General features: G+C 32.8%; 2 protein-coding genes across 2 annotated transcripts; one reads left to right on the top strand and one right to left on the bottom strand.

The window, feature by feature from the left end:
* Window positions 1-6,617: 6,617 nt before the first annotated feature.
* Window positions 6,618-7,256, bottom strand: LOC113733216 (SKP1-like protein 1B). Its single transcript, XM_027262827.2, has one exon. The coding sequence runs from the start codon at window positions 7,175-7,177 to the stop codon at window positions 6,719-6,721; it is 459 nt and encodes a 152-aa protein (XP_027118628.1). The 5' UTR covers window positions 7,178-7,256; the 3' UTR covers window positions 6,618-6,718.
* A 3,059-nt stretch (window positions 7,257-10,315) lies between these two features.
* Window positions 10,316-11,057, top strand: LOC113741191 (SKP1-like protein 1A). The gene has a single exon (XM_027204879.2). It carries the CDS (start codon window positions 10,376-10,378, stop codon window positions 10,967-10,969), a length of 594 nt encoding a protein of 197 aa, XP_027060680.2. The 5' UTR covers window positions 10,316-10,375; the 3' UTR covers window positions 10,970-11,057.
* The last annotated feature ends 9,901 nt before the right edge of the window (window positions 11,058-20,958 follow it).

Below are 20,958 nucleotides of genomic sequence, written 5' to 3' on the forward strand. Positions count from 1 at the left end.
TTACTTTAGGAAGATAAAATTATTCTAGAGTTTAATTATAGAATGCAATTAAGGGAAATTTAGATTGATTTTGAATTTTTTAGCTTTTTTTTAATTAGCATGTTAATATTCGACCTATTTTCTAATTTAAGGGAAACTCTAAACCTTACATGGGTGAAGAACAAAAAAAAAAAAGCAAGAGGTTGAGAACAAAACCAAAAGCATCAAGGAAACGTAACAAATATCTTTACCAGCAAGGTTGAATTTTAGGAACCATTACAGATATTTACCACCAAAAAAGCTGAAATTGTGAATAATACTCAAAATCATTGAATCATAAATGACTATAGGATTGTACAATTATCTACCTTTAACAAAACAAAAAAGGATAAAAAGCATGTAAAACAAATTAAGGAGAGGAAATCAAACTTTGCCCTCAACTATGCATTTAAATCGAAGTTTAACTCCAAGCTTGGGTTTATGAAGCTCTACCTCTGATTAGTCACCAATGAATATTTAACAAGCTGCTAGCTATGAAAGAGAAACTAATTAAATGAATTATAACCCTTTTTATACTGTGGTTCAATTTAATTGCAATTATGAATCACTTGAAAAATCGACTGATAGGTTGCGATTTTATCATTTATTTTATTATTAATTTCTCCTATTACCTGACCCAATCTGGATTAATTGTTAGATTCTACTCACTTTTAGTATTTTACATATATTTCAGGGAGTAGAACGAAAATACCATAATAAGTGCCGATTTGACAGTTATCAGAAAAGACCCAAGCTATGAAAGAGAAGCTAATTAAATGAATTATAAACCTTTTTATACTATGGTTCAATTTAATTGCAATTATGAATCACTTGAAAAACCGACAAGGGAAGGAATTGGATTGGCAATTCATTCTTATTCAGATCATTGAAATTTCGAGTACAATATTGAACAACATGATTAGCGCATATAAACAATATCGAATCAGTATTTTTGACATAGAAATATTTAGTAAAGTAGTCAGAATATTTTTTCACTAAATAAAACTAAAGTTCTGAGTCAATTGATTCTAAAGCTTTTTCTTTTTGAGCCAATTGATTCAAAAGTTAATAGGACATAACAAGAAATGAAACCACAACGTGATATTTGAACATTTTTGGCACATAAGTACTTAGAAAAATTGTGGGAATTGACACGATCAATAATTTTAAAATGAACAAACTTTTCGAAAGAAGCTTTTGGTGTTACTTGAATCGTTCCTAACAGGAGTTATCAGTCACTGCACATGTCACTATCCATAAGAAGGATTTGGGCTAATTTCTCAGAATATATCCCAAAAATAAAAAAAGTCCATCAAATGTATGTCTGACAAATTGATTGTACAAAACTATACTTGCCGTGCCCAGTCAGCATGACAGCCTGTGACAAATTTTTTTTTTTTTTTTAAATCGAGTCTGCTACCGTGCACAGCAGCAAGGCAGCAGGCATTCGGTCAAAAAAAAATGCGACAGAGATTTAAGTTGTGCTGTAGTTTTAAGTAGGTGCACAAATTGATATACGGAATTATATGGTTATGGGATGGAGCTAACTATCTACTTATTTATGTTATGTACTGGTCCTATTTCTTTTGTCTGTTCTGTGTAAAGTTCATATTCAAAGTGGAAAAAAAAAAGGCACTTTTACTGTCATCGACTTAGAGGCTGATAAGCTTTTTACATGCTCTTTTGGTGTCAGCGTATGTGATACAGCTATAGTGTATAAGGAACTCAAAAGTCAACAATTGTGATTGGCTTTTGTTTGGATTATAGATTTGATCAACCTCCCGTAGCTTATTCTTTTTCTTTTTCTGCTTCTGCTCCTTCTTAGACCATACTTTGTTGTTTTGGATGTCTTACCTCCTTCATGTCTTCTGAATCCAGTCTGACTACTTCTATTCCTTCCTGCCAAGAAGAGGAAAACTGTAATAATAGTTCTCTTTGCTAAAAGTCATATTTTCTTTTTCTGGGTTTCCTGTCACATTTTTTTTGAGTCAGCACGGTAGCAGGCTCGATTTTTTAAAAAATATATATATTTTGCCGCAATCTGTGCTGACTAAGCACGATAGGTATAATTTTGTACAACGCGTTTGTTAAACATACATTTGACGAACTTTTTTTTTTGGGTATAATCTGAGAAATTAGCTGAAGGACTTGTATTGTACTAACTTTATTTTTTTTCTTTTTTAACTAGGAATAGTGGGATTTTTCTTTTTTAACTAAGAATAGTGGGATTTAAGAAGTGAGGATGAGGCAGAAGATTAGAATCTATAACACTAATAAAGTTCCTGACAATCTCGAATACAATTTAAGTTCATCAGATTAAATTTTGGGGAGCGATCAAAAAACATTGAGAATACAATTAGAAAGTTGTGAATTGGGATTTAGGAGTGAACTTTCATTTGAATTCGGCACTTGAGTTCTAGAGCTCTTTCATAATGATATTTTCTACTTTAACACGTATTTTAATTAGTCGAAGAAAAGAAAATGAATATAAAAAGATTAAAACTACAGGAGTTTTAAAAATTGATGGATTTTATACTCTTTGAATTCTGAAAAAAAGCAAAGCAAGGAACTTCAAAAATATATTCACTGTATATCATTTAAATGTGAAAAAAAAAACACACAAAAGGTCAATGACTATTGTTAAGTGAGTGAACTCCTTCCGAAGTTAAAGGAGTAACTGTAGGTCAATACCAAAAGGTGCAATATCATGGTATCCAAATTTTTATTTCAATGCACAAATAACTTCAGTTGCAGAGATGATATTTCCTGAAAATTTTCTTTGAGCCAATTATATTTTCTGACTAATCTCTCCTAAGCTTTTACTGAAGAACAATTTCCATCGAAGCAATCTGTTATTATGATTAGAATATGTATAAAAACCTAAAAAGTGTTAGAAAAGTACTAAGGAAAAAGTTAATTATTGAAACCGAATTGATAAATTCATATTTTCCATCTTACATAGACCTCATATTGCTTCATAGAAAAATGGACTTATAATAGTTGCACAAAAGCAATGCAGAAACACAGAGCTTGAAAGAAGCAAACAAAATTTACATATATAATTTCACAAATCAGAATCTCAAATAATCAGAATTTCAAAGCCCAATCGAATAATTAAGATGCATGTACATCAAAGAACAAGAAATCAAACTAGTTTATGCAGAAGGAGAACTATGGCTTAGCCCTGAAAAAATAGTCTCCAGTTCTTGAATGGATTCAAGACTTGTTAATTTCACAGCAAATCAAATCTTCCCCTGTTCTTTCCTATTAAAACCCTAACTGCTTCCTGCAAATCTCTCGCGAAATCAGGATTACGTCTTTCCTGATCATGGTAATACAAATTCCAGTTCTTCAATTCTTCATCCCTTACCGTTACCTCCTTCACAATCTCCAGCTTCACAGGCAAGATATTCTTGCCTTCATTATGCTCTTGGAACTTCATCGAGAGGAGAAAATCCCGAATTTTTTCAAGAAGACTTCTTTTTTCAAACAAACTGCAGCAGCTTTTCGCCTCGTCATGGATCGTTCCGTTTAGATGTCTTTCTCTCCACATCGATCGATCAATGTTGAACGGGATAAAGTTGCCTTCGTAGAGCATGTCTCCTACGAGCTCCAGAGAAACCCTTGATTTCCAATTCACTTCATAGCCCATCAAGAACGACTCATCCTCCATGCACGGAAGTTCAAAGCTCTTTGCTGGGCTATTTTTATCATCTGAGACGAACTTTACAGAAACCTGGCGTTTGATCAAGAAGAAGGCAAAGTCCTCTGATTCATCGTATTCAGCAGGGCCCGATTGCGACGCTTTCACGTAGATTTTGTCTTCACCGACGGGATTCAAGATTGGTGGAGACATGGATTAACCAATTTCCTAAGGCAATTAAACTGAAAGATGAATGAATTTCACTAAACGATTTCAGAAAAACTGAACCCTAGGAAAATTTTTACGCTGGTTGGCTTTCTTGAGTGATAAATATAGCTGGCAATTATGCCCAAAACCCAACAACCTACCCAACCCACACACTAATTTGAGAGATTGGGTTGGGTAATTTGGATGTTGGGTCAATTTTGGATTGGGTAATAAAAATTCAAATATATTTTGGGCGGTTTGGACATTTGTGTTGGGCACCCATTACCCAACTTAAATTTAAAACAAAAAAAGAAATTAAATTCAAGTAATACAACTCTCGTTTCCTTCCGGCAACTTCAACTAGCCCAAAACTTCTTGTCTTGTTTGGCAGCAAATAATATCAAAACAGCTCCTGGTATTATCCCCTTATCACATATCGATATCAATCAAGAACCATGGATTCACTAAAAACAGTTCCTGATGTAATAATCCCTTTGTCACATAACAATACTTTGGTTTTTTTGAAAAAACAACACTGGTAAAGAACAACGGATTCCATTATATGTTATGATTTAATATGTACCAATATCAATATTGCTATATTGAATGAAATATCAATACCAAATCCTAAAGTTAAAATCCAAAGCTGAGTACTCGAAAAATAGAGAATGGTTATAAAATGGATCATAGATTAACTTTTCCTCTATAACTATAAAGTAGGACATCTTCTCCTTTATTTTATCATTTTTTAAAATTTTTATCACTTAAAATTTTTAGAAAAATGTAGGACCAAAGGCATTAGAATGTGCTTTATTGGTGACTGGTGAATGATTGAGTTGTCATTGGACCTGTTTTAATGTTGTGTTAATTTTTCCAAAAATTTTCAAATGAATTGGATAGTGATATTTGAACTAATTTGTTGAGAATTAATCTCTCTCATCAAAATTTCAGTTAAATTAAGGTGTGATTGGATCTTTTATGATATTAGAAATATGTTTGGTATGACAAATGCTAAATCAAGTAACAAGACTTGGAAATTGTATATTGATATACCATTTTTTCATGCTATATCCAACTTGGACCAAAATTATTTTAGTGTGTGAAAATGTGTTTATGTGTGCGAAATTTTTTTTTTTTACATAAAAATGTATTTGAGAGAATTTATATATCAAAATCTATTAATTAATTTATTGGGTCATATTTGGGTTATGGGTTTGAGATGACTCAATATGACCCAACCCAAAATTAACCCAATTTAAAGTTGGACGGGTTGGGTATAACCCATTTAAATAAAAGCCCAATATCAACCCGCCCAACCTGCCCAATTGCCAAGTATAGTGATAAATATATAGGACAATTTAGTATCTTTTCCGGATGGGATTTGGATTTGGATTTATTGGTTTCTTGGAAGGAAAGAGAACGTTTGAATCAAATCCTAGATGAAATTGGAACGATCAATTGTTAATTAAAATTATCAGCTATTGATTTTCTTTTTGGATATTTCATCACTTAAAAAAAATAAATCTCTCTTATCCTCTATTATAACTTATAAGACACGGACAATGAGGGATTTCAAATAAGTTCAATCATTCTTTGTTTGGGGAACAAATTCAGATTCCTTTTTTTTTCTTAACTTCAAGGCCCGAATTCAGAATTTTGGCTACGTTAGAGAACCTAATTTAGACTTGAAGAGCACTGCAAAGTACGAAATTGAGAATTCCCAAATGGATGTACAAAATTGATATTTTCAAGTATTGTGGAGAATCCACATGAAATCTACTGCAATTTTTATTTTACTTTTCATTTTAAGAGCAAAAAATACATTAACTCATATAGATGTTTTTTTCCAGAATCACATAAGTCGGATGCACATATATACATGCCTAGCATAACGTATGAGTGCCTCATAAGAGTCTAGGTCATGAATTGTTATAGGTTTGGGTGTGAATATGGTTTAGACATGAAACTAAGACCAAGACGCGCTAGGAGTACGCCAGCAGGATAAGTTAGGGGTTGACCGAAAGATCTTGGATGTGAATTTTCCTTTGAAGCACGTCTCTATCAGGACAAGTTAATTGATCTGGGCTATTCCGAAACTTGCACTAGGAGGTGATTGGATAGTTTTCCTTGACTTGGATGAACATTAGTCTAATATCATTTTTTTTTTGTCTTGTTTGAATCATAAATTGCTTTGTGGATTGCAAGAGGAATTGAGTAATTTCTCAACATGACCCTTTATTTGATTACAACTTGAAACTCTTTAAGTTCTGCAATCTTTCAAGTTTCTCTTTGAACGATTCAACTGATTCGAGCTAGGATGGTATGGAAAAATGAATAGTCACTAATTCTTAAAGAAACCAACTTTTTTGCTCTTTTTGAGCAAAAAAAAAAAAAAATTAAACCAATGTTACAAGCATGAGCAGCAAAGATAATAGGATTAAGTGAAAAAAGTGAAGGTTCAATCAATCTATAGTTACACATCAAAAAAAATGTCAAAAGCAACAATATTGAAATCAATAGGCCAATTTATAAAAGCCCCTCGGGGTCAGCTCAGCCGGTGAGGCCATGGGGTAATCCTCATGGTGGCACAGGTTCGAGTCTGGCCTCACATACTGCTTGGGTGCTCTTGGGTGGCGGGGTACTTCAGGCGCAGGGGATTAGTCAGGCTCCGTAAGGATTGACCCGAATACCCCTGCGTTGACAAAAAAAAAAAAACAAAAAAAAAATAGGCCAATTTATAAACTGCCATATTAAATACTCTACATAATACTACGTAGCAAGCTGATGGGTACTACTAAAAACAAAATATGCATGAAATATTTTGATGTTTAAAATTAAGCCCGGAGTCATTCAGTCAAAAACCCAGGGACTCTCCTTGCGAATCTCCTCTTCCTCCTCAGGGGAGAAATCATTCTTGATCCCGAACTCCTTACGGATCTCTTCAGGATTCTTACCCTTGATCTTGTCTGCCACAGTTTGACAACCGAGATCAAGCAGAGACTTGATGTCGAGATAATTAGAGGCCATGAGAAGATCGTAGAGGGTATCTTTGTCGATCTTCATGAATTCAGCATCAAAAGATTTGAGCCCTTCTTCGTCGTTCTTTGCCTCGACATGTTTCTTGCAGTACTCGATAACCTTAGTTAAGGTATTGCTGGTAACGTTTGGGATAGGGATGCTGCTGTTCGCGCAATCGTCCTCGATCATGTGCTTGATCGTCCGCGATTCCATGGCCACGGCTTCCTCCACCTCGAAGGTTTCTCCGTCTGAACTCTGCAACGTGATCATCTTTGGCGATGATGAAGACATGATCGCTGCTGGACTTGATGATTTTCTGCTACTCAATAAAAATAAATAAATAAAGCCTTGGGACAGAAAAAAAGAGATTGAGAAAGGAAACAGTAATGATTTCTGGAAAAGGTAAGAGAAGCCCTTCCTTCTATTAAATAGACTCAGATTCCTAAGTTCCAATTCTCTCTGGAGAAAGGTTTGGACACCGAAAATAGCGTATAACACCTTTTCCTGGTGGGATTAGGATTTGAGTGTATATAGTGGAAAATTAATTACTATGGAATAGAATCAGAGTTGTTTGCTTCTTGGAGAACTCTGTTTGGATGGGAGTATTTTTCAAAAACTAGTTTTTCAATATAAAAATTTTTAAAAAGTACTCTAAAAGGTAATCTAAAAATTAGTTTAAATTTTTTTAAAATTTTAAAAAATATCTCAAAATATATTTTAGAAACTTTTCTACACTTAAATATTCCAAAATTTAAGTCTATTATTATTTTTGCTTAAAATCTAAACCTACTTGAATCTCATCCTTAATTTTTCTTATTGCATGTAAAAATTCTAGACTTAAATTCTCATGTTATAATAAGAAATTATAAAGAGTTATTGATGTTTTGAGTTTTTTCATCGGCATATATAGCAGGCTTCAAAGCTACTGTATCATCATCAACTTCATCATTAGCAAGATTTTCAATGATGCTAACAACAATTTCTTGAGACCTTTGAACTTGTATCAGTTTCACCTAGGATTATTAATCCTATAGGTAATTCACATCCATTTTATTACACTGGCCCAAATCATTGATTAGTTTTTTAAGTTCATCAATATCTTTTTCATCTAAAGGATCATTTAAGTTCTCTAAAGCCATTTGTTCCACAAAACGAATTTTGCAAAAGGATATCGGTTATGTACATACATTGAAGATATTAATAGAGTTCATATTCCTTAGACTCTTAGCCTCCTTCATTAATAGAATAATCCATATTTTTATGAAATAAAAAAAATTTAGTTGATTAAATGAGTATATCTTTGAATTATAAATAAACTCAATAAATGACTAAATTATTAATTTATCGATTAATTAATACCTCTTTAAATTAATAAAATTTGTATGGTCCGAGGTTGTTAATTTAAAGAGGTTTTACTGTATTTTGTCTTACATTGATAAGAGACATTTGTTATGTTCCCAAATATCATTCATATATGCTCAATCTATAATTCTTAACTAATACTATACTCAATGAAATAAGCTGCAAATTAGGAATTCAAAATTGTCATCCTATTTTACTATCTGTTTATCAATCGAAGTCTCTCAATATTTAATTAATACAAATGCTCAACAATAGTTAGCGCATTATGTTTTCTTTAATGTTTATACGGCACGGTACAATTGAATGGGCCTTTGATCCTATGTTGTCAATAGAGGCCCATTATTTTTCTTTACTGTTTATACAGCACGGTCCAATTGGACAGGCCTTTGATCCTATGACACTAGAGGCCTATTTTGTGGTTTTTGACTAGTTCTTTACTTCATTAACTATGAACTCATAATCGAATGGCATATATAGTATAAGATTTTTTTCGTAAGTGGGAAGTCTTGATGACTTAGGACATCGTATTTATAATTCTTTCTATCTTATCACCTAATCTAACCCTTTTCCCATACATTATATGAGATCAATAGAGTTAAATTGCATTGGCTGTCTCCATTTATTTTGTTGCCAATTTGTATTTTCACTCATTAAATTTCAATTGAACAATTATTTCATGAGGGCAAATGGAAATTATTTAATGCCAAGTTTCACATGAATTTGTATCTGAAAAAATCAATAATTGCATAAATGCAATTCCAATCATCTACGTACTAATGAAGAAATACCAAAAGAAAGGAAAAATTTTAATGTCATACAAACAATATTGCTCATTCTACTTGCATATTTTTTTTTAAAAAAAAAGGAAAAGAGAAAAACAACTATATTTAATTGTACAATCTTCAGCTAAGATAAAGTCCAAGAAAATAATGGTCAAAAAAGAAATTTTTTTAAGTGTCGCATTGTCTTTTATTTTATTTTATTTTGTGTTAAGTGAGTACATAATTTCATCCAAAAAATATAAAGTTACATCAATTGCCGAGAATTTAGTAAACAACCAATAATGAAGTGGTAGACTTACATTAACATAAACTAGAAAAATTCGCGAGGGCATACCATTGCTAGATTTTAGGCATGTCAATGGGATAGGATCTAAGTTGGATTCCTTAAATTAGATACAAATCCATTAAATTTAGTTAGATCTAAACCCAAATCTTTATGGGTTGAAAAAAGTAAACCCATACACCGATGCTCATGGGCTTGGATATCCAAAAGATATCCATGGGCATTTTTCTGAACATACGGTAAAGAATTAAAGTAAAAATATTCTAAAAATATATAAAATTCAAAAATAAAAAAACTACCATCCAATTTCTATTTTCAAATAATAAAATTAACATTAAAAATGTTGAATGCAGTATTACGAACTCAAAGCAAAAACTATTGCCAACTACTGCTATTTATTTTCAAAACTTTATTTGTATCCACGTCCAATCTTTTATTTATTTGTCTTTATTTTTTCTCAATTTTTTTTTGAAAAAGTTTGCACCAATTACAAATGGCAACTAGGATTATTTTATAAATTTACTGATATATATTTTGTCATACACGGGTCTAGATACGATTTGGCATAGATTTGGATTCGAGTATAGATAATATAAAGCCAGATCTTATCCAAACTTGTTGCTCTTTTAAAGAATCATTGATCTAGGTAAGGTCTAGGTTTGAGAAATTAAACCCAAATCCTACCCAAATATATTGGATTTGGGTTGGATTTAGCTAAAACCAGACCCATTGACACGTTTAATATATTTGTTAGGTTTCCAACAAAGAAATCACAAGTAAATATATTTCAATTCCAACAAGATATTTTTTTTTTTGTCTTTCTTGTTTTTTTCCTTTTCGGGAACCTAGGCAAGATTACCTTTTCCTTTTATAATTAAGATTAGGAAAGAATCCAAAAGTAAATATATATCCCTCCGGACAAGACTTTTTTTTTTTTCTTCCCCTTTTTCTTCCCAGTTTCCAAACAAAATTCTACATTACCTTTGTTGCCAAATAGTTACGTGTCAATTAGTAACACCGAATTCTCTAGAAAAGAATTCGCATCCCACTCAACTTATATATATGCATCAACCCATCCGCTGCTATCTATATTTTCCTCATCGTTTTTCTTTAGGGTTAAGAGTTTCTTCGTTTTTCTTACATCTTTTAGCAGCAGCAAAATCATCAGCTACGGCAACCATGGCTTCATCATCACCATCATCATCATCATCATCAAAGACGATCGTATTGAATAGTTCTGATGGCGCGACCTTCGAGGTGGAGGAATCAGTGGCTGTGCAGTCGCAAACGATCAAGCACATGATCGAGGACAACTGCGCCGATACCAGCATCCCACTCCCCAATGTTAACGGCGTTACCTTGGCTAGGGTACTCGAGTACATCAAGAAACACGCTGAGGCAAAGGACGACGAAGAAGGGCTCAAATCGTTCGATGCCGAGTTTGTGAAAGTCGACCAGGCGTCCCTTTTCGAAATCATCCTGGCCGCTAATTATCTCGACATCAAGGGCTTGCTAGACCTCACCTGTCAAACCGTTGCAGACCAGATTAAGGACCTCACCGTCGAAGGGGTTCGCGCTATCTTCAACATCGTGAATGACTTCACTCCTGAGGAAGAAGCTAAGCTTCGCAACGACCATGCCTGGGCCTTCGAGTGATCAATTTCTTGTTTTCTATTGCTATTTTTACACAAGTTTGTCATAGCAGTAGGCTTGGTTTTCTGTTCTTTTTAAATTGTTTCCAAAATATTATGAATGTTTCGTTTCGATCTGCTTATTTAGTTTATGCAGTTCATATATATGATATTAGTAACACTTGTTATCGCCAACTGCTTGTTTTGGACCTTTACTTGTCATTTAATCTAATAACACGCCGCCGCTGTGTTTTACTTGCAAAGAGGGGGGAAAAATTTTCAAGAAGTGCATAAATTTCATACTCGACCAATAATGTCAAGTGTCTATACAAAACACCTAAAACGCCCCCACCTTCTGCCGTCTGCCACCAGTAATTTCCGCCACACAAAACGGCTACCCACCTGTGCCACCGCCTTCCACCAGTGCTGTCCTATTTAACGCCTTTCGCCACTGCTCCTTTATTTACTGATACTCTGTTTAATATTTATAATTGAGAATTTTGGTTCTGTATACATTTACTCTAACCTATTCCAGAGGTGGACTCCATACTGAGCCAAAGGAGGGCCTGTAGGGAGAGGATCCCACCTTAGGGATTCAAACCTCTGCACCTACAGCCCGTTGTGCACCTTATGCTTTATCTTTGGTCAGGCCTTATGCTTCACTTGGTGGTTAACTCGTCTAAGAGGAGCGGTGGTTGTGCATTTAGGCGCAACGGATCTTCTGTTCTACCTTCTGTGATATTCTCTGTCCCATTTTTTATTATATTGCTATTTCTCTTACGTAAGCATCATATTTTAGTTTTTTTTGTTTTTTTTTTTCAGGCATTTGGGAGTCAAATACCTAATTTTGGGGTTATATATTCTTTACACGGTACAAGATGGTCATTTAAAGGTTTGTAGGAAAAAGTTGTGAATGATGCTTTAATCAAAGCCTCAAATACACAGCAGTCGGATGGTCGATAAAGCAAGGACCTTAAGTTATACTCTACTCATCTCTAATGATTTGTTTTGTAGTAACGCCGAGTACCACACAGTTTATACTGGTAAAACTTTGTGAGATATCTAATGCAAAAAATAAATTAGGCAGATGTGATTCATTCGATTCTGATGGAGATACTGCATCTCGTGGTTGCTAGAGGAAGTGAATTTTTTTATCTCCTATGCAACTAGTAGTTAATTACCCCGTGCAAATTTGCACGGAATGATACACTAATATATGTGCATGTTGCTTTTTAATATGCATACACATCATTTAGCCTAACTTTTTTATACAAGAGTTCAAGATCCTATACGAGGCGAAGGGGGAGAAGGAGATGAGGATAGACCCAACTAAAGTATTGAGAATTCGAAGGCAACTAAACCCACAAGACTACAACCAAGAAGCGACTTTTGTCCCTGTACATCACACGAGAGAAAAAAATTGATGTACAATGTGTGCCCCATTGTTTTACTTTGGATTTAGACGGTAGATGGTTTAATTGCGATCAAACTTCTGTAGATTAGTCGAATCAAACTGAAACTGTTAGGGGTGAAGTAGGAGTTTCCGTGATGAAAAATAGATTATATGTTTATAGGTTATACAATAGATATCCAATCATCTCCTCTCTCCATATTTAATACGTCTAAAAGCAAAACTTATGAAAACATAGGAAAATACTTGCAGTGTAGCCAGATTTCTATACCTAAGGCAAAATTGCAAACATGTTTTCGAGAGAAATGTTGAACAAGATATAATATTGCTGAAAAGTTGGATATGTTAGGGACTGGGTTTCTTGTCTTACAATTTTTTTTAACCGAAATTAATGCCTAACATTTTTTTTTTTGGCAACAAACACTTTTTCTTTCTGCAAATTAGCTATTTTATACCATATCCTAAGTTGCATTTTTTTTTTTTGCTTCATTATGCGTACTCCAATCAACTTTCTAGTGTTACCAAATGCGAAAAGAGCAAACGAGATGTCAGGAAAAGGAAAAATTAGAAAAAAAAATGAGAATAAAGTGAAAGTAGAGGCGAGATGAAGCCTTTAAATCTAATTTTTGCATAAAATTAAAAACAAAAAATAATCAAATCTCATATTAAGCGTAGAAAAACATTTGATTGGTCATTGGTCTAATCAATTTCTACCATAATTGCACGGATAAGGACTAAATTTCATTTGATTAAAAGAAGTGAAAGTGGATTTCTTTTTCATTAATTGTATGTAGCCAAATCTAAGATTGAATGCGTGTCATGCAAAAAATTAAAAAATAAAATATAGGAAAGAAGAACAAGTACAAGAATGAAAGAAATCTTTAATTTGTTTAGAAAGTAAGTTAATCAGCACCTTAGTGTCCAAAAAAAAAAAAAGATTAGAAAAACTTGTAATTAACCATGCAACTTCCCAAACGACAATTATAAAGAGACACGGAAACAAATATGTACATTTCTTGGTATAATCTTGTATGGAATAGGGGCCCATTCCAAGATTCTCTTTTATTCTTTGATTGTTATGTAAGAACAGGCTATATACTAAGGATAGAACGAGGAGGGTGTTTAAATGGTAACTCTGAATGAGTGTTGTGCGGTGGTGTGGATGAATGGATGAATCATATATCTTTTTTATCTGCAATTTGGCAGAAAATTCTAAATATGGTTTCAGCTTTCAAAAATCCCTTGCCATGGTCAATGGAATTGTCCTATGTGTCGCGGCCCATTTTTTGAAATAAAATTATAATTTTTTAAAAAATAAAATATAAGTATTTAGGTGCTAGAAAAATGAATTTTTGATTTGAAATATATGCTTTTTATTTTAGAGAATGAACAAAAGAAAAAGGGTTTAAAATAGGATTTAAAAGTGCGACAATTTTGGCCCAAAATAATAGTCTAAAAAAGATTTTTAGGAAAAAATGGAGTTGCCACTTGATATTGAGTTAAGGTGTACCAAATCACCCAAAAATATTTTTTTAATAAAAAAATAGATAAAACCCTTTTTAGACGACTCTAGGTCTTTGAAAACAAGATAAAAAAGTTCGGGAGTCACGGTTGAAGAAAAGGAAGACAAAGATTTGATAGAGTCAAACCTTAGGCACCCTTTCAACCTAACCAAAACTAGTTGCGAAATTTAGTTGAAAATTTTCTTAATCTAACCCATAAAACTTATCGAAAGGATCGAAAATATCTCTTCAAAGTTTAATTAGTGCAAATCACATTAATTGTGATGGCCAAAAATGATTCTTAGAAGAGGTCACGAATATGCAAAAATGAGACTCAAAGGAAAGAAAATTATAATATATAAATATACGTGACCTAAAAGAGAGGAATGCAACGTAACAGGTATGAGGACTAAGATTCGTGATTCAATTTTCCTTTTAATAGAGAGGATGAAAGCATACTAAGGTTAAGAAGCTTTATTCGTTCATTTCCCATATTTGAAGGGTGACTCTCCTAATTTAGTCAAACAAATGAACAAACCTATATCTAATCTCCTAGATGAAATCCAAGTCTAAATGTCATATTTTGCATGCATAGGAATAAGAGAGATAATATAAAGGAAATGTCATGTCAAATGAGAAAAAGGATCCTAAAAGTGAAAAGTATGCATGAAATGCAATAAATGTCAAGCAAAGTATGAATTCTAGTTCGAAAACGGGTAAAAGGGTCTAGCATTGGACTAACCTATTTTTACAAGTCTTTACTAGCGTTGGGCTAGTGAAAAATTAGGGAGAAAGTTCACAACTAGTTTTGGATTAGTGTAGTGACGTCATGCATTTATTATAACTAAATAAATCATATAAAACATAATTAAAGCAAATAAATACATAATGCACATAGAACACATAACACATAAGCATAATTTCTAGATGCAAAACCCTAATGAAAGCGAATAAACACGTAAACACACAAGCATGCAATCACACAAGCAAATAAAATGCAAATAAAAATCTAACTATTACATTCGAGACTCTAATTACAATCTAAGGGGGAATTTTAAAAATAATACCCTAACTATTACATTTATCTAACTAAATACATTTTTAGCAAAAATTAAAACCTATCTATTACATAGGCTAGTTAAATACATGTCTTGAACACCTATCTATTACAACTTGGCATTTAAATGCCTCACAAATAATTACTAAAATTAAATAAAACAGACAAATTTTAAAATGAATAAAATGAGCAATTAAAGGAAAAAGCACTCAAAACATGCAATTACACATAAGAAAACATATTGGAGCACATAAAAGGATTTAAAATATAAAAGAAGATACCTCCTTTGAAGTGGTGATTAGATGGGGTGAAATTTGTCTTATTTATACTCCAAAGATCAACAAAATGGTTAAAACACTAATTTAATATAAATAAATGAAAATAATCATGAAATCTACCAATCAAAGTACTTAAATGAAGTATAATTAACAATTAAAGAAGAAAGTAAATTATATTTAAGAAATCAAAACTGTTAGGGATCTAATTACAAAAATTAAGAAAGTTTTTGGATCAAATTATAGTTATTAAAAAATAGGGTCAAAATAAAAGAAAAATAAAGTTTAGAGACCAAATTATAATTAAATTAGAGACCTAATTGAAAGAAAATTAAAGTTTTTATAGTCGTAGTACAATTAATCAAAAGTACAGGGAACAGATGCAAATTTGTTCACCAGATTGCTTGGGTCATTTCTTTTAATTTCTTTGGGCAAAAGCTTCCCAAGCCCAATTGTAAGTCCAAAGTAAAATACACAGCCAACCCATAGTTTTATCCAAACAAACCCAACCAAAAAGAGTGGGTTTCAAACTCCGAAGCCCAGATTAAAACCCAAAAATATTAAACAAAAGCCTTTTATCAAAATCCAAACAGAAATAACCTTTAACGCAAACTAACATATTTTATTAAAACCAAATAAAGTAATAAATCTACAAAAAAATTGCTAAGCCTTAATTATGCATTAAATCCCAGAATTAATCTACCCAAAAAGTCACATAAAGCATGCAAAAGAAGATTAAAGTTTAAAAGGGGCAAAATTGATTAAATTCACAAGTTTTTGAGCCACAGTGAGATTATTTAAACAATCAGGGACCAAAACGCAGTTTCAAAAATTTCCGTGCATCTGGGTCGAAGCTTTCTCTCTTTTGCAGCTTTTCTTGGTTCATTCATGCGTGAAAACATATCTACTGCTTGACAAGATTTCTGGCTCAAATACGCTCAACATCTCAACTTCCAAGTGCATGAAATCAACACCAACTCATGTAAAGAGGATTCAAGGTAAGAATAAAGGGAAGAAACAGCAGGAAGAGGAAGAACAAGGGAATGGATACAGCAGCAAGATTTCAACATTTCTGAATCAAATCTGATGACATATGAACGGAAAAGACGAAGAAAGTTTACCTTCAGCCTTTTAAAAGGCAAAACACAGCGTGAGACGGTCGAAGAAATAGATCCTTGCGTGAGAAATTGCGGGTAAAGTTCAATTCTTTGCTGCAAAATTGCTTCGCGGGCTGATGATCTCACAAATTCGGACTCAAATTTGATGAATTTGAAAACTTTTTCTCTGAAAATTTTCAACAGACAAGTTATTTTCTTAGATCTATAGAGTATCCAGAAGTCAAGAATCAATCAAAATACATCGAAACAAAGAAGAAATGGCCTCTGAACAGGGTCTCCTGCTCAACCCTGGCTCAAGAATTTCTTCGGAAAACTCTTTCAAGAGAGCAGATTCGAGCCTCGATTTGAGGGGATTCTAGACATTTTTTGCAGGAGGTCTCTAAATGAAATTTCCTCTCCTCAAACTCCCTGATCGGCCAACCCTGTTTTTCCAAAAAATTCGCTGCAATATTCTTCTTCTTCTTTTCTTTTTCTCCTTTTCTCTCTCTCCCTCTGTTTTTTCCTTTTTCCGCCACCTCCCTCTCTTTTTCCCCTTTCATTTTAGGGCTGCATTTTATCCTTTTTATAGAGAAATCCAACCTCCAAACCCTCATCTCAAGGGTTGTTATGAAAGCTGATTTTATTGGAGATTTTGGAGCGATTGATGGCTTTGGATTCTAGATTTTTCTTGATAGATTCCAACTAGGATGAGTTGGCATTGTACTGAAGGGCTTGGAGGGAAAAAAATGTAATAGAAACGAGTGGAAATGGAAGAAATGGCCAGATGCAATTCTGATACTATTCATCAATGACTTCTGGTGCGAAGCCATGGGAAGGATTGGTGCACCTGCGTTGCCCTTTTTATTTTATTTTTTTTTGTAAAATTGCATGCAATTTTCATTTTTTTTGTTTCTTTTCTGCTTTTCTTTTTCCGATTTTCAAAAAATGATTTTTCTCAAGAAAATAGAAATGAAAAAATAAATTAAAATATAATAAAATTTAACTAAAAATGAACCAAAAAAAATAGTAAAATTTTGGTGCCTACACTAGGTTTGTGGGTATTGGATGTCTACATCCTTTATTAATAAATTTTGAAGGGTTGCTCTAGTTGTCTCTGTGTACTTCATCAAGAAGGTTAGGAACCGGGTGCTATTCCAAAATGAAAATGTATCTACTACGGCTATAGTAGGTCAGATTATTGATATCATCCAGTATGTTGGAGACATGGAGAGATGTGCCAAAAATTCAGAAGAATTGGTTGCTGATTGTTGAGTGGCATATTTCTCATAAGTGCTTTGATAGAGTTTGATGAGTTGTATAGAAATTTGGGTTGTGAATAGTTGTATAGCGTGTATATGTTACTTTGTATATGCTTCAACTCTCTATCAATAAAATTTAGCAATTGTACTTTAAAGGAATTATATATATGTGTGTGTGTGGATGGACGTACATTTCTAACTTAAGACTATTTACCTCCTAATCCAACCTAAAACGTAACAGCTTGTGAAGTATTGCTGCAGATGTAAGACACTATCAACTAGCATCCGACAAACCCAGTCGTCAGATTCTACATCTTGGATCATCTTGATAATCTTTGGTGAATCATCTTCCAGAAATTTGTTATGTTATTCTTTGAATTTGGACAGTAGATGGTTCAATTGTGATCAATCTTCTGTAAGATTAGCCACATTACAAGTGAAATTGTTAGGGATGAAAAGTAGGATTTTTCCTCATAAAGGATGGATTATATATTATGGGCAATACAACGCCACTCCGATCATTCTTTCTCCATATTCACTTTTTTTTTTTTGTTTTTTTTTTGTTTTCCATATTCACTTATTTTAAACCAAAACTTAATGAAACATCCAATTCGCTTAATATCTCGTAAATAACTTTCTTATTTTTATATTTTCAGAAAAATATACTTAATTTTTCTTTCACAAGAACATACGCAACTTGCCAGATTTCTATGTCTAAGCCACACTTTTAAACATGTTTTTCAGAGAGAAGTTGGAGAAGATATAATATTGCTAAAGTTGGACAAATAAACGGACTGGATTCCCTTCATTTTTATGACAACATTGGTTTTGCAACATTTTTTTTTTTTTGAAAATTAGCCATTTTGTACCATCTCCTACTAAATTGCAGTTTCATTTTTCTTGGCTATGTGGATTGCAATTACCTTTCAAGTGTTGAAAACGAGAAAAGAGAAAAAGAGAATTCACAAACTAGAAAAACGGAAAGAGAAAATGAGAACAAAGTAAAAGGGGAGGCAAAATAAAGCCTTATCAGTAGAGGTGGTAAAATGGGCGGGATTGGTGGGATTTGCTTGGATTCGAAATAGAACCGAATTACATGGGTTTGGGTTTAATCTTACCCATATGTGCTTTGGGACTAACTTGCGCGGGATCACTTTGGAATGAGTTTAGATTGATCCCGCCTAATACTCAAATCTATTTTTAATATTTTTTTCTTTAATTTTTTTTATTTTTTATATAACTTTAATATTTTTATTTGTTAAATTTCTTTTGATCTTATTATGAAATTATATTTTCCTGAATTTATTTACACTCTAAAACGATCAACAGTTACTTTAAAAAGACATAACATTTTGGTAAGAATGAACATATCTTCTTCCTGGATTAAACGAAAAATGGGATTAACAAATAAAAGAAAAGATAGATGTACAACCATATTCCAACCTTACCCATAATGTTTGACAGGCATTTTACATACATGCAAGTTTAAAAAAAAATCGAATTACACCCGTTCACTGCAAGTATACAGATCAACTAGTAGTTTAGGGTATATATCGGGTCGATCCCACAGGGAAGAGTGAACAATTACCGGTATTACTAAAGCTTCTCTATTATTTAGACTATCAATGAATTATAACAAATTTAACCTACTGAAATTATACAAAATAACAAATAAAAGCTCCTTAGGTTGTGGTATCCCTAACTACTCATGCAAGTGTTATATTTGGATCATTGAGTACTACATCTAGGCTAGTTATGGTGTAATTTCCTTAAACATGTGAAACCTACTTTCGTAGTGAATCAACCATACTCATAACTAATCCATACCTATTTTCATGGTTATGAAATTAGCTACAAGTTAATTTTTTAAGTGAAATTACATGAAATGAATCACTAAAAACCACATAAGTGCACCTCTACTTTCGTGAGTGTACTCCCTATGTTTAGCACTTCTTGAACTAGTGTTGAATCTCAATTTTCATTACAGAAACAACACCTTAGATAATCACAATCAATGGTACCAGATTAATCATGATTTAAAGAGCCAAAGTGCTAAATAACTTGTTCAAATCATAGCAATCAAATAACCAAATAATAAACACTAACAATTATACAAAGTTCAACCAAACCCAAGGCATAAACTTCAAAGACACATATTAAACACAAAATCCAGAACTTGTATATTAACCAAACTTTGAATCAAGTACAAAAGATAAAGAGTTTGGAAGGAATACAACCCTTGTCACATGAGCTTTCTTCCTTGCCTTCTTCATCCTTTATCTTCTTCTTTATCTAGCTAATAACAAGAATGGATGAACTATCCTACTCTATACTAAGCTAAACTAACTAACACTAGGAAGATGAAAGAGCTACATTTCTGCAACTTCAAGCTTCTCCCGTATGTCTCTCTGTCCCTTATGTTTTGCAATGAATTTGGCTATTTGAAGATGAAAGTTGGTCAAGAAATGAGGTCTACACTTCCCTTTTACAGTTGGAAAAGTTTCTCACATGTCTAGCATCACATGTGAGTTTGTGGAGGTGAAATTGAGTTTTACGCGTACAAAGCAGCCTTTTCTGACCACAATCTGGCTAGAAATCCGGCCAAATTCCGGCCGGATTGCTATAGTGACCATTTGGTCACTTCTGGTTCAATTTCCAGCTCTGCTCCGATTTTTCATCAACTTCCACTGAACTTTTCTTGATGATAAAAGCTGATTTAGCTCTTTACCAAAACATTAAACTTGTAGCTTTTTGAGTTAGTTTTCCAATGCATCAAGAATCACCTCATTTGGATCTGTGTAGGCTGAGAAATGATTGAAATACCCTTGCCTGCTTATTGCCCTGTTTCAGCTTCGACCAGTAGAAATTTGCTACTATAATTCAGCTTTTTGACTTTGAAAACCTTCAAACTGAATTCAGATGTCTTCACCAAAGTTGTAGATCTATCTCTTATCTTCAAATTGATTCAAGAATCATCTCAATCCAATCACTGTAAGTCAAGTTATAGCCGAAATACGAAAATATGTCAAAACTGTCAAAATACACAAAATCCCACTAAAAAGTGATAAAAACCTCATTTAATCACTTAAAAGCATTTTTCACCAATTATAGCCAAAATGATTCATATTCTTCCAATAATATAACCAAAGTGACTAAAAATAATATAAAATGTCATACAATTATTACGTAAATTAGTCACTTATCAATGTTGTCTGACACAAGGACTAGAAACAAGATTTTTTAACACCAAATTCATTCTTACTGACATTCTTAAAATTTTCAAAATTTAATACAAAATAAATTCACATTAAATGCCGAATAAAGCTAGCACAGAAACGAAGAAACTGATTAAAAATTGATAATAGGGTTGCATATAGAAATCTATGTAGATAGTTCAACAATTAGCATAAAAT

The sequence above is a fragment of the Coffea arabica genome, chromosome 1c (assembly GCF_036785885.1).
Source record: "Coffea arabica cultivar ET-39 chromosome 1c, Coffea Arabica ET-39 HiFi, whole genome shotgun sequence".
Lineage (NCBI taxonomy): Eukaryota > Viridiplantae > Streptophyta > Magnoliopsida > Gentianales > Rubiaceae > Coffea > Coffea arabica.

Coding starts and splice junctions, on each gene's coding strand:
- LOC113733216 (XM_027262827.2), bottom strand. CDS start 7,177: ATGTCTTCATCATCGCCAAAGATGATCACGTTGCAGAGTTCAGACGGA.
- LOC113741191 (XM_027204879.2), top strand. CDS start 10,376: ATGCATCAACCCATCCGCTGCTATCTATATTTTCCTCATCGTTTTTCT.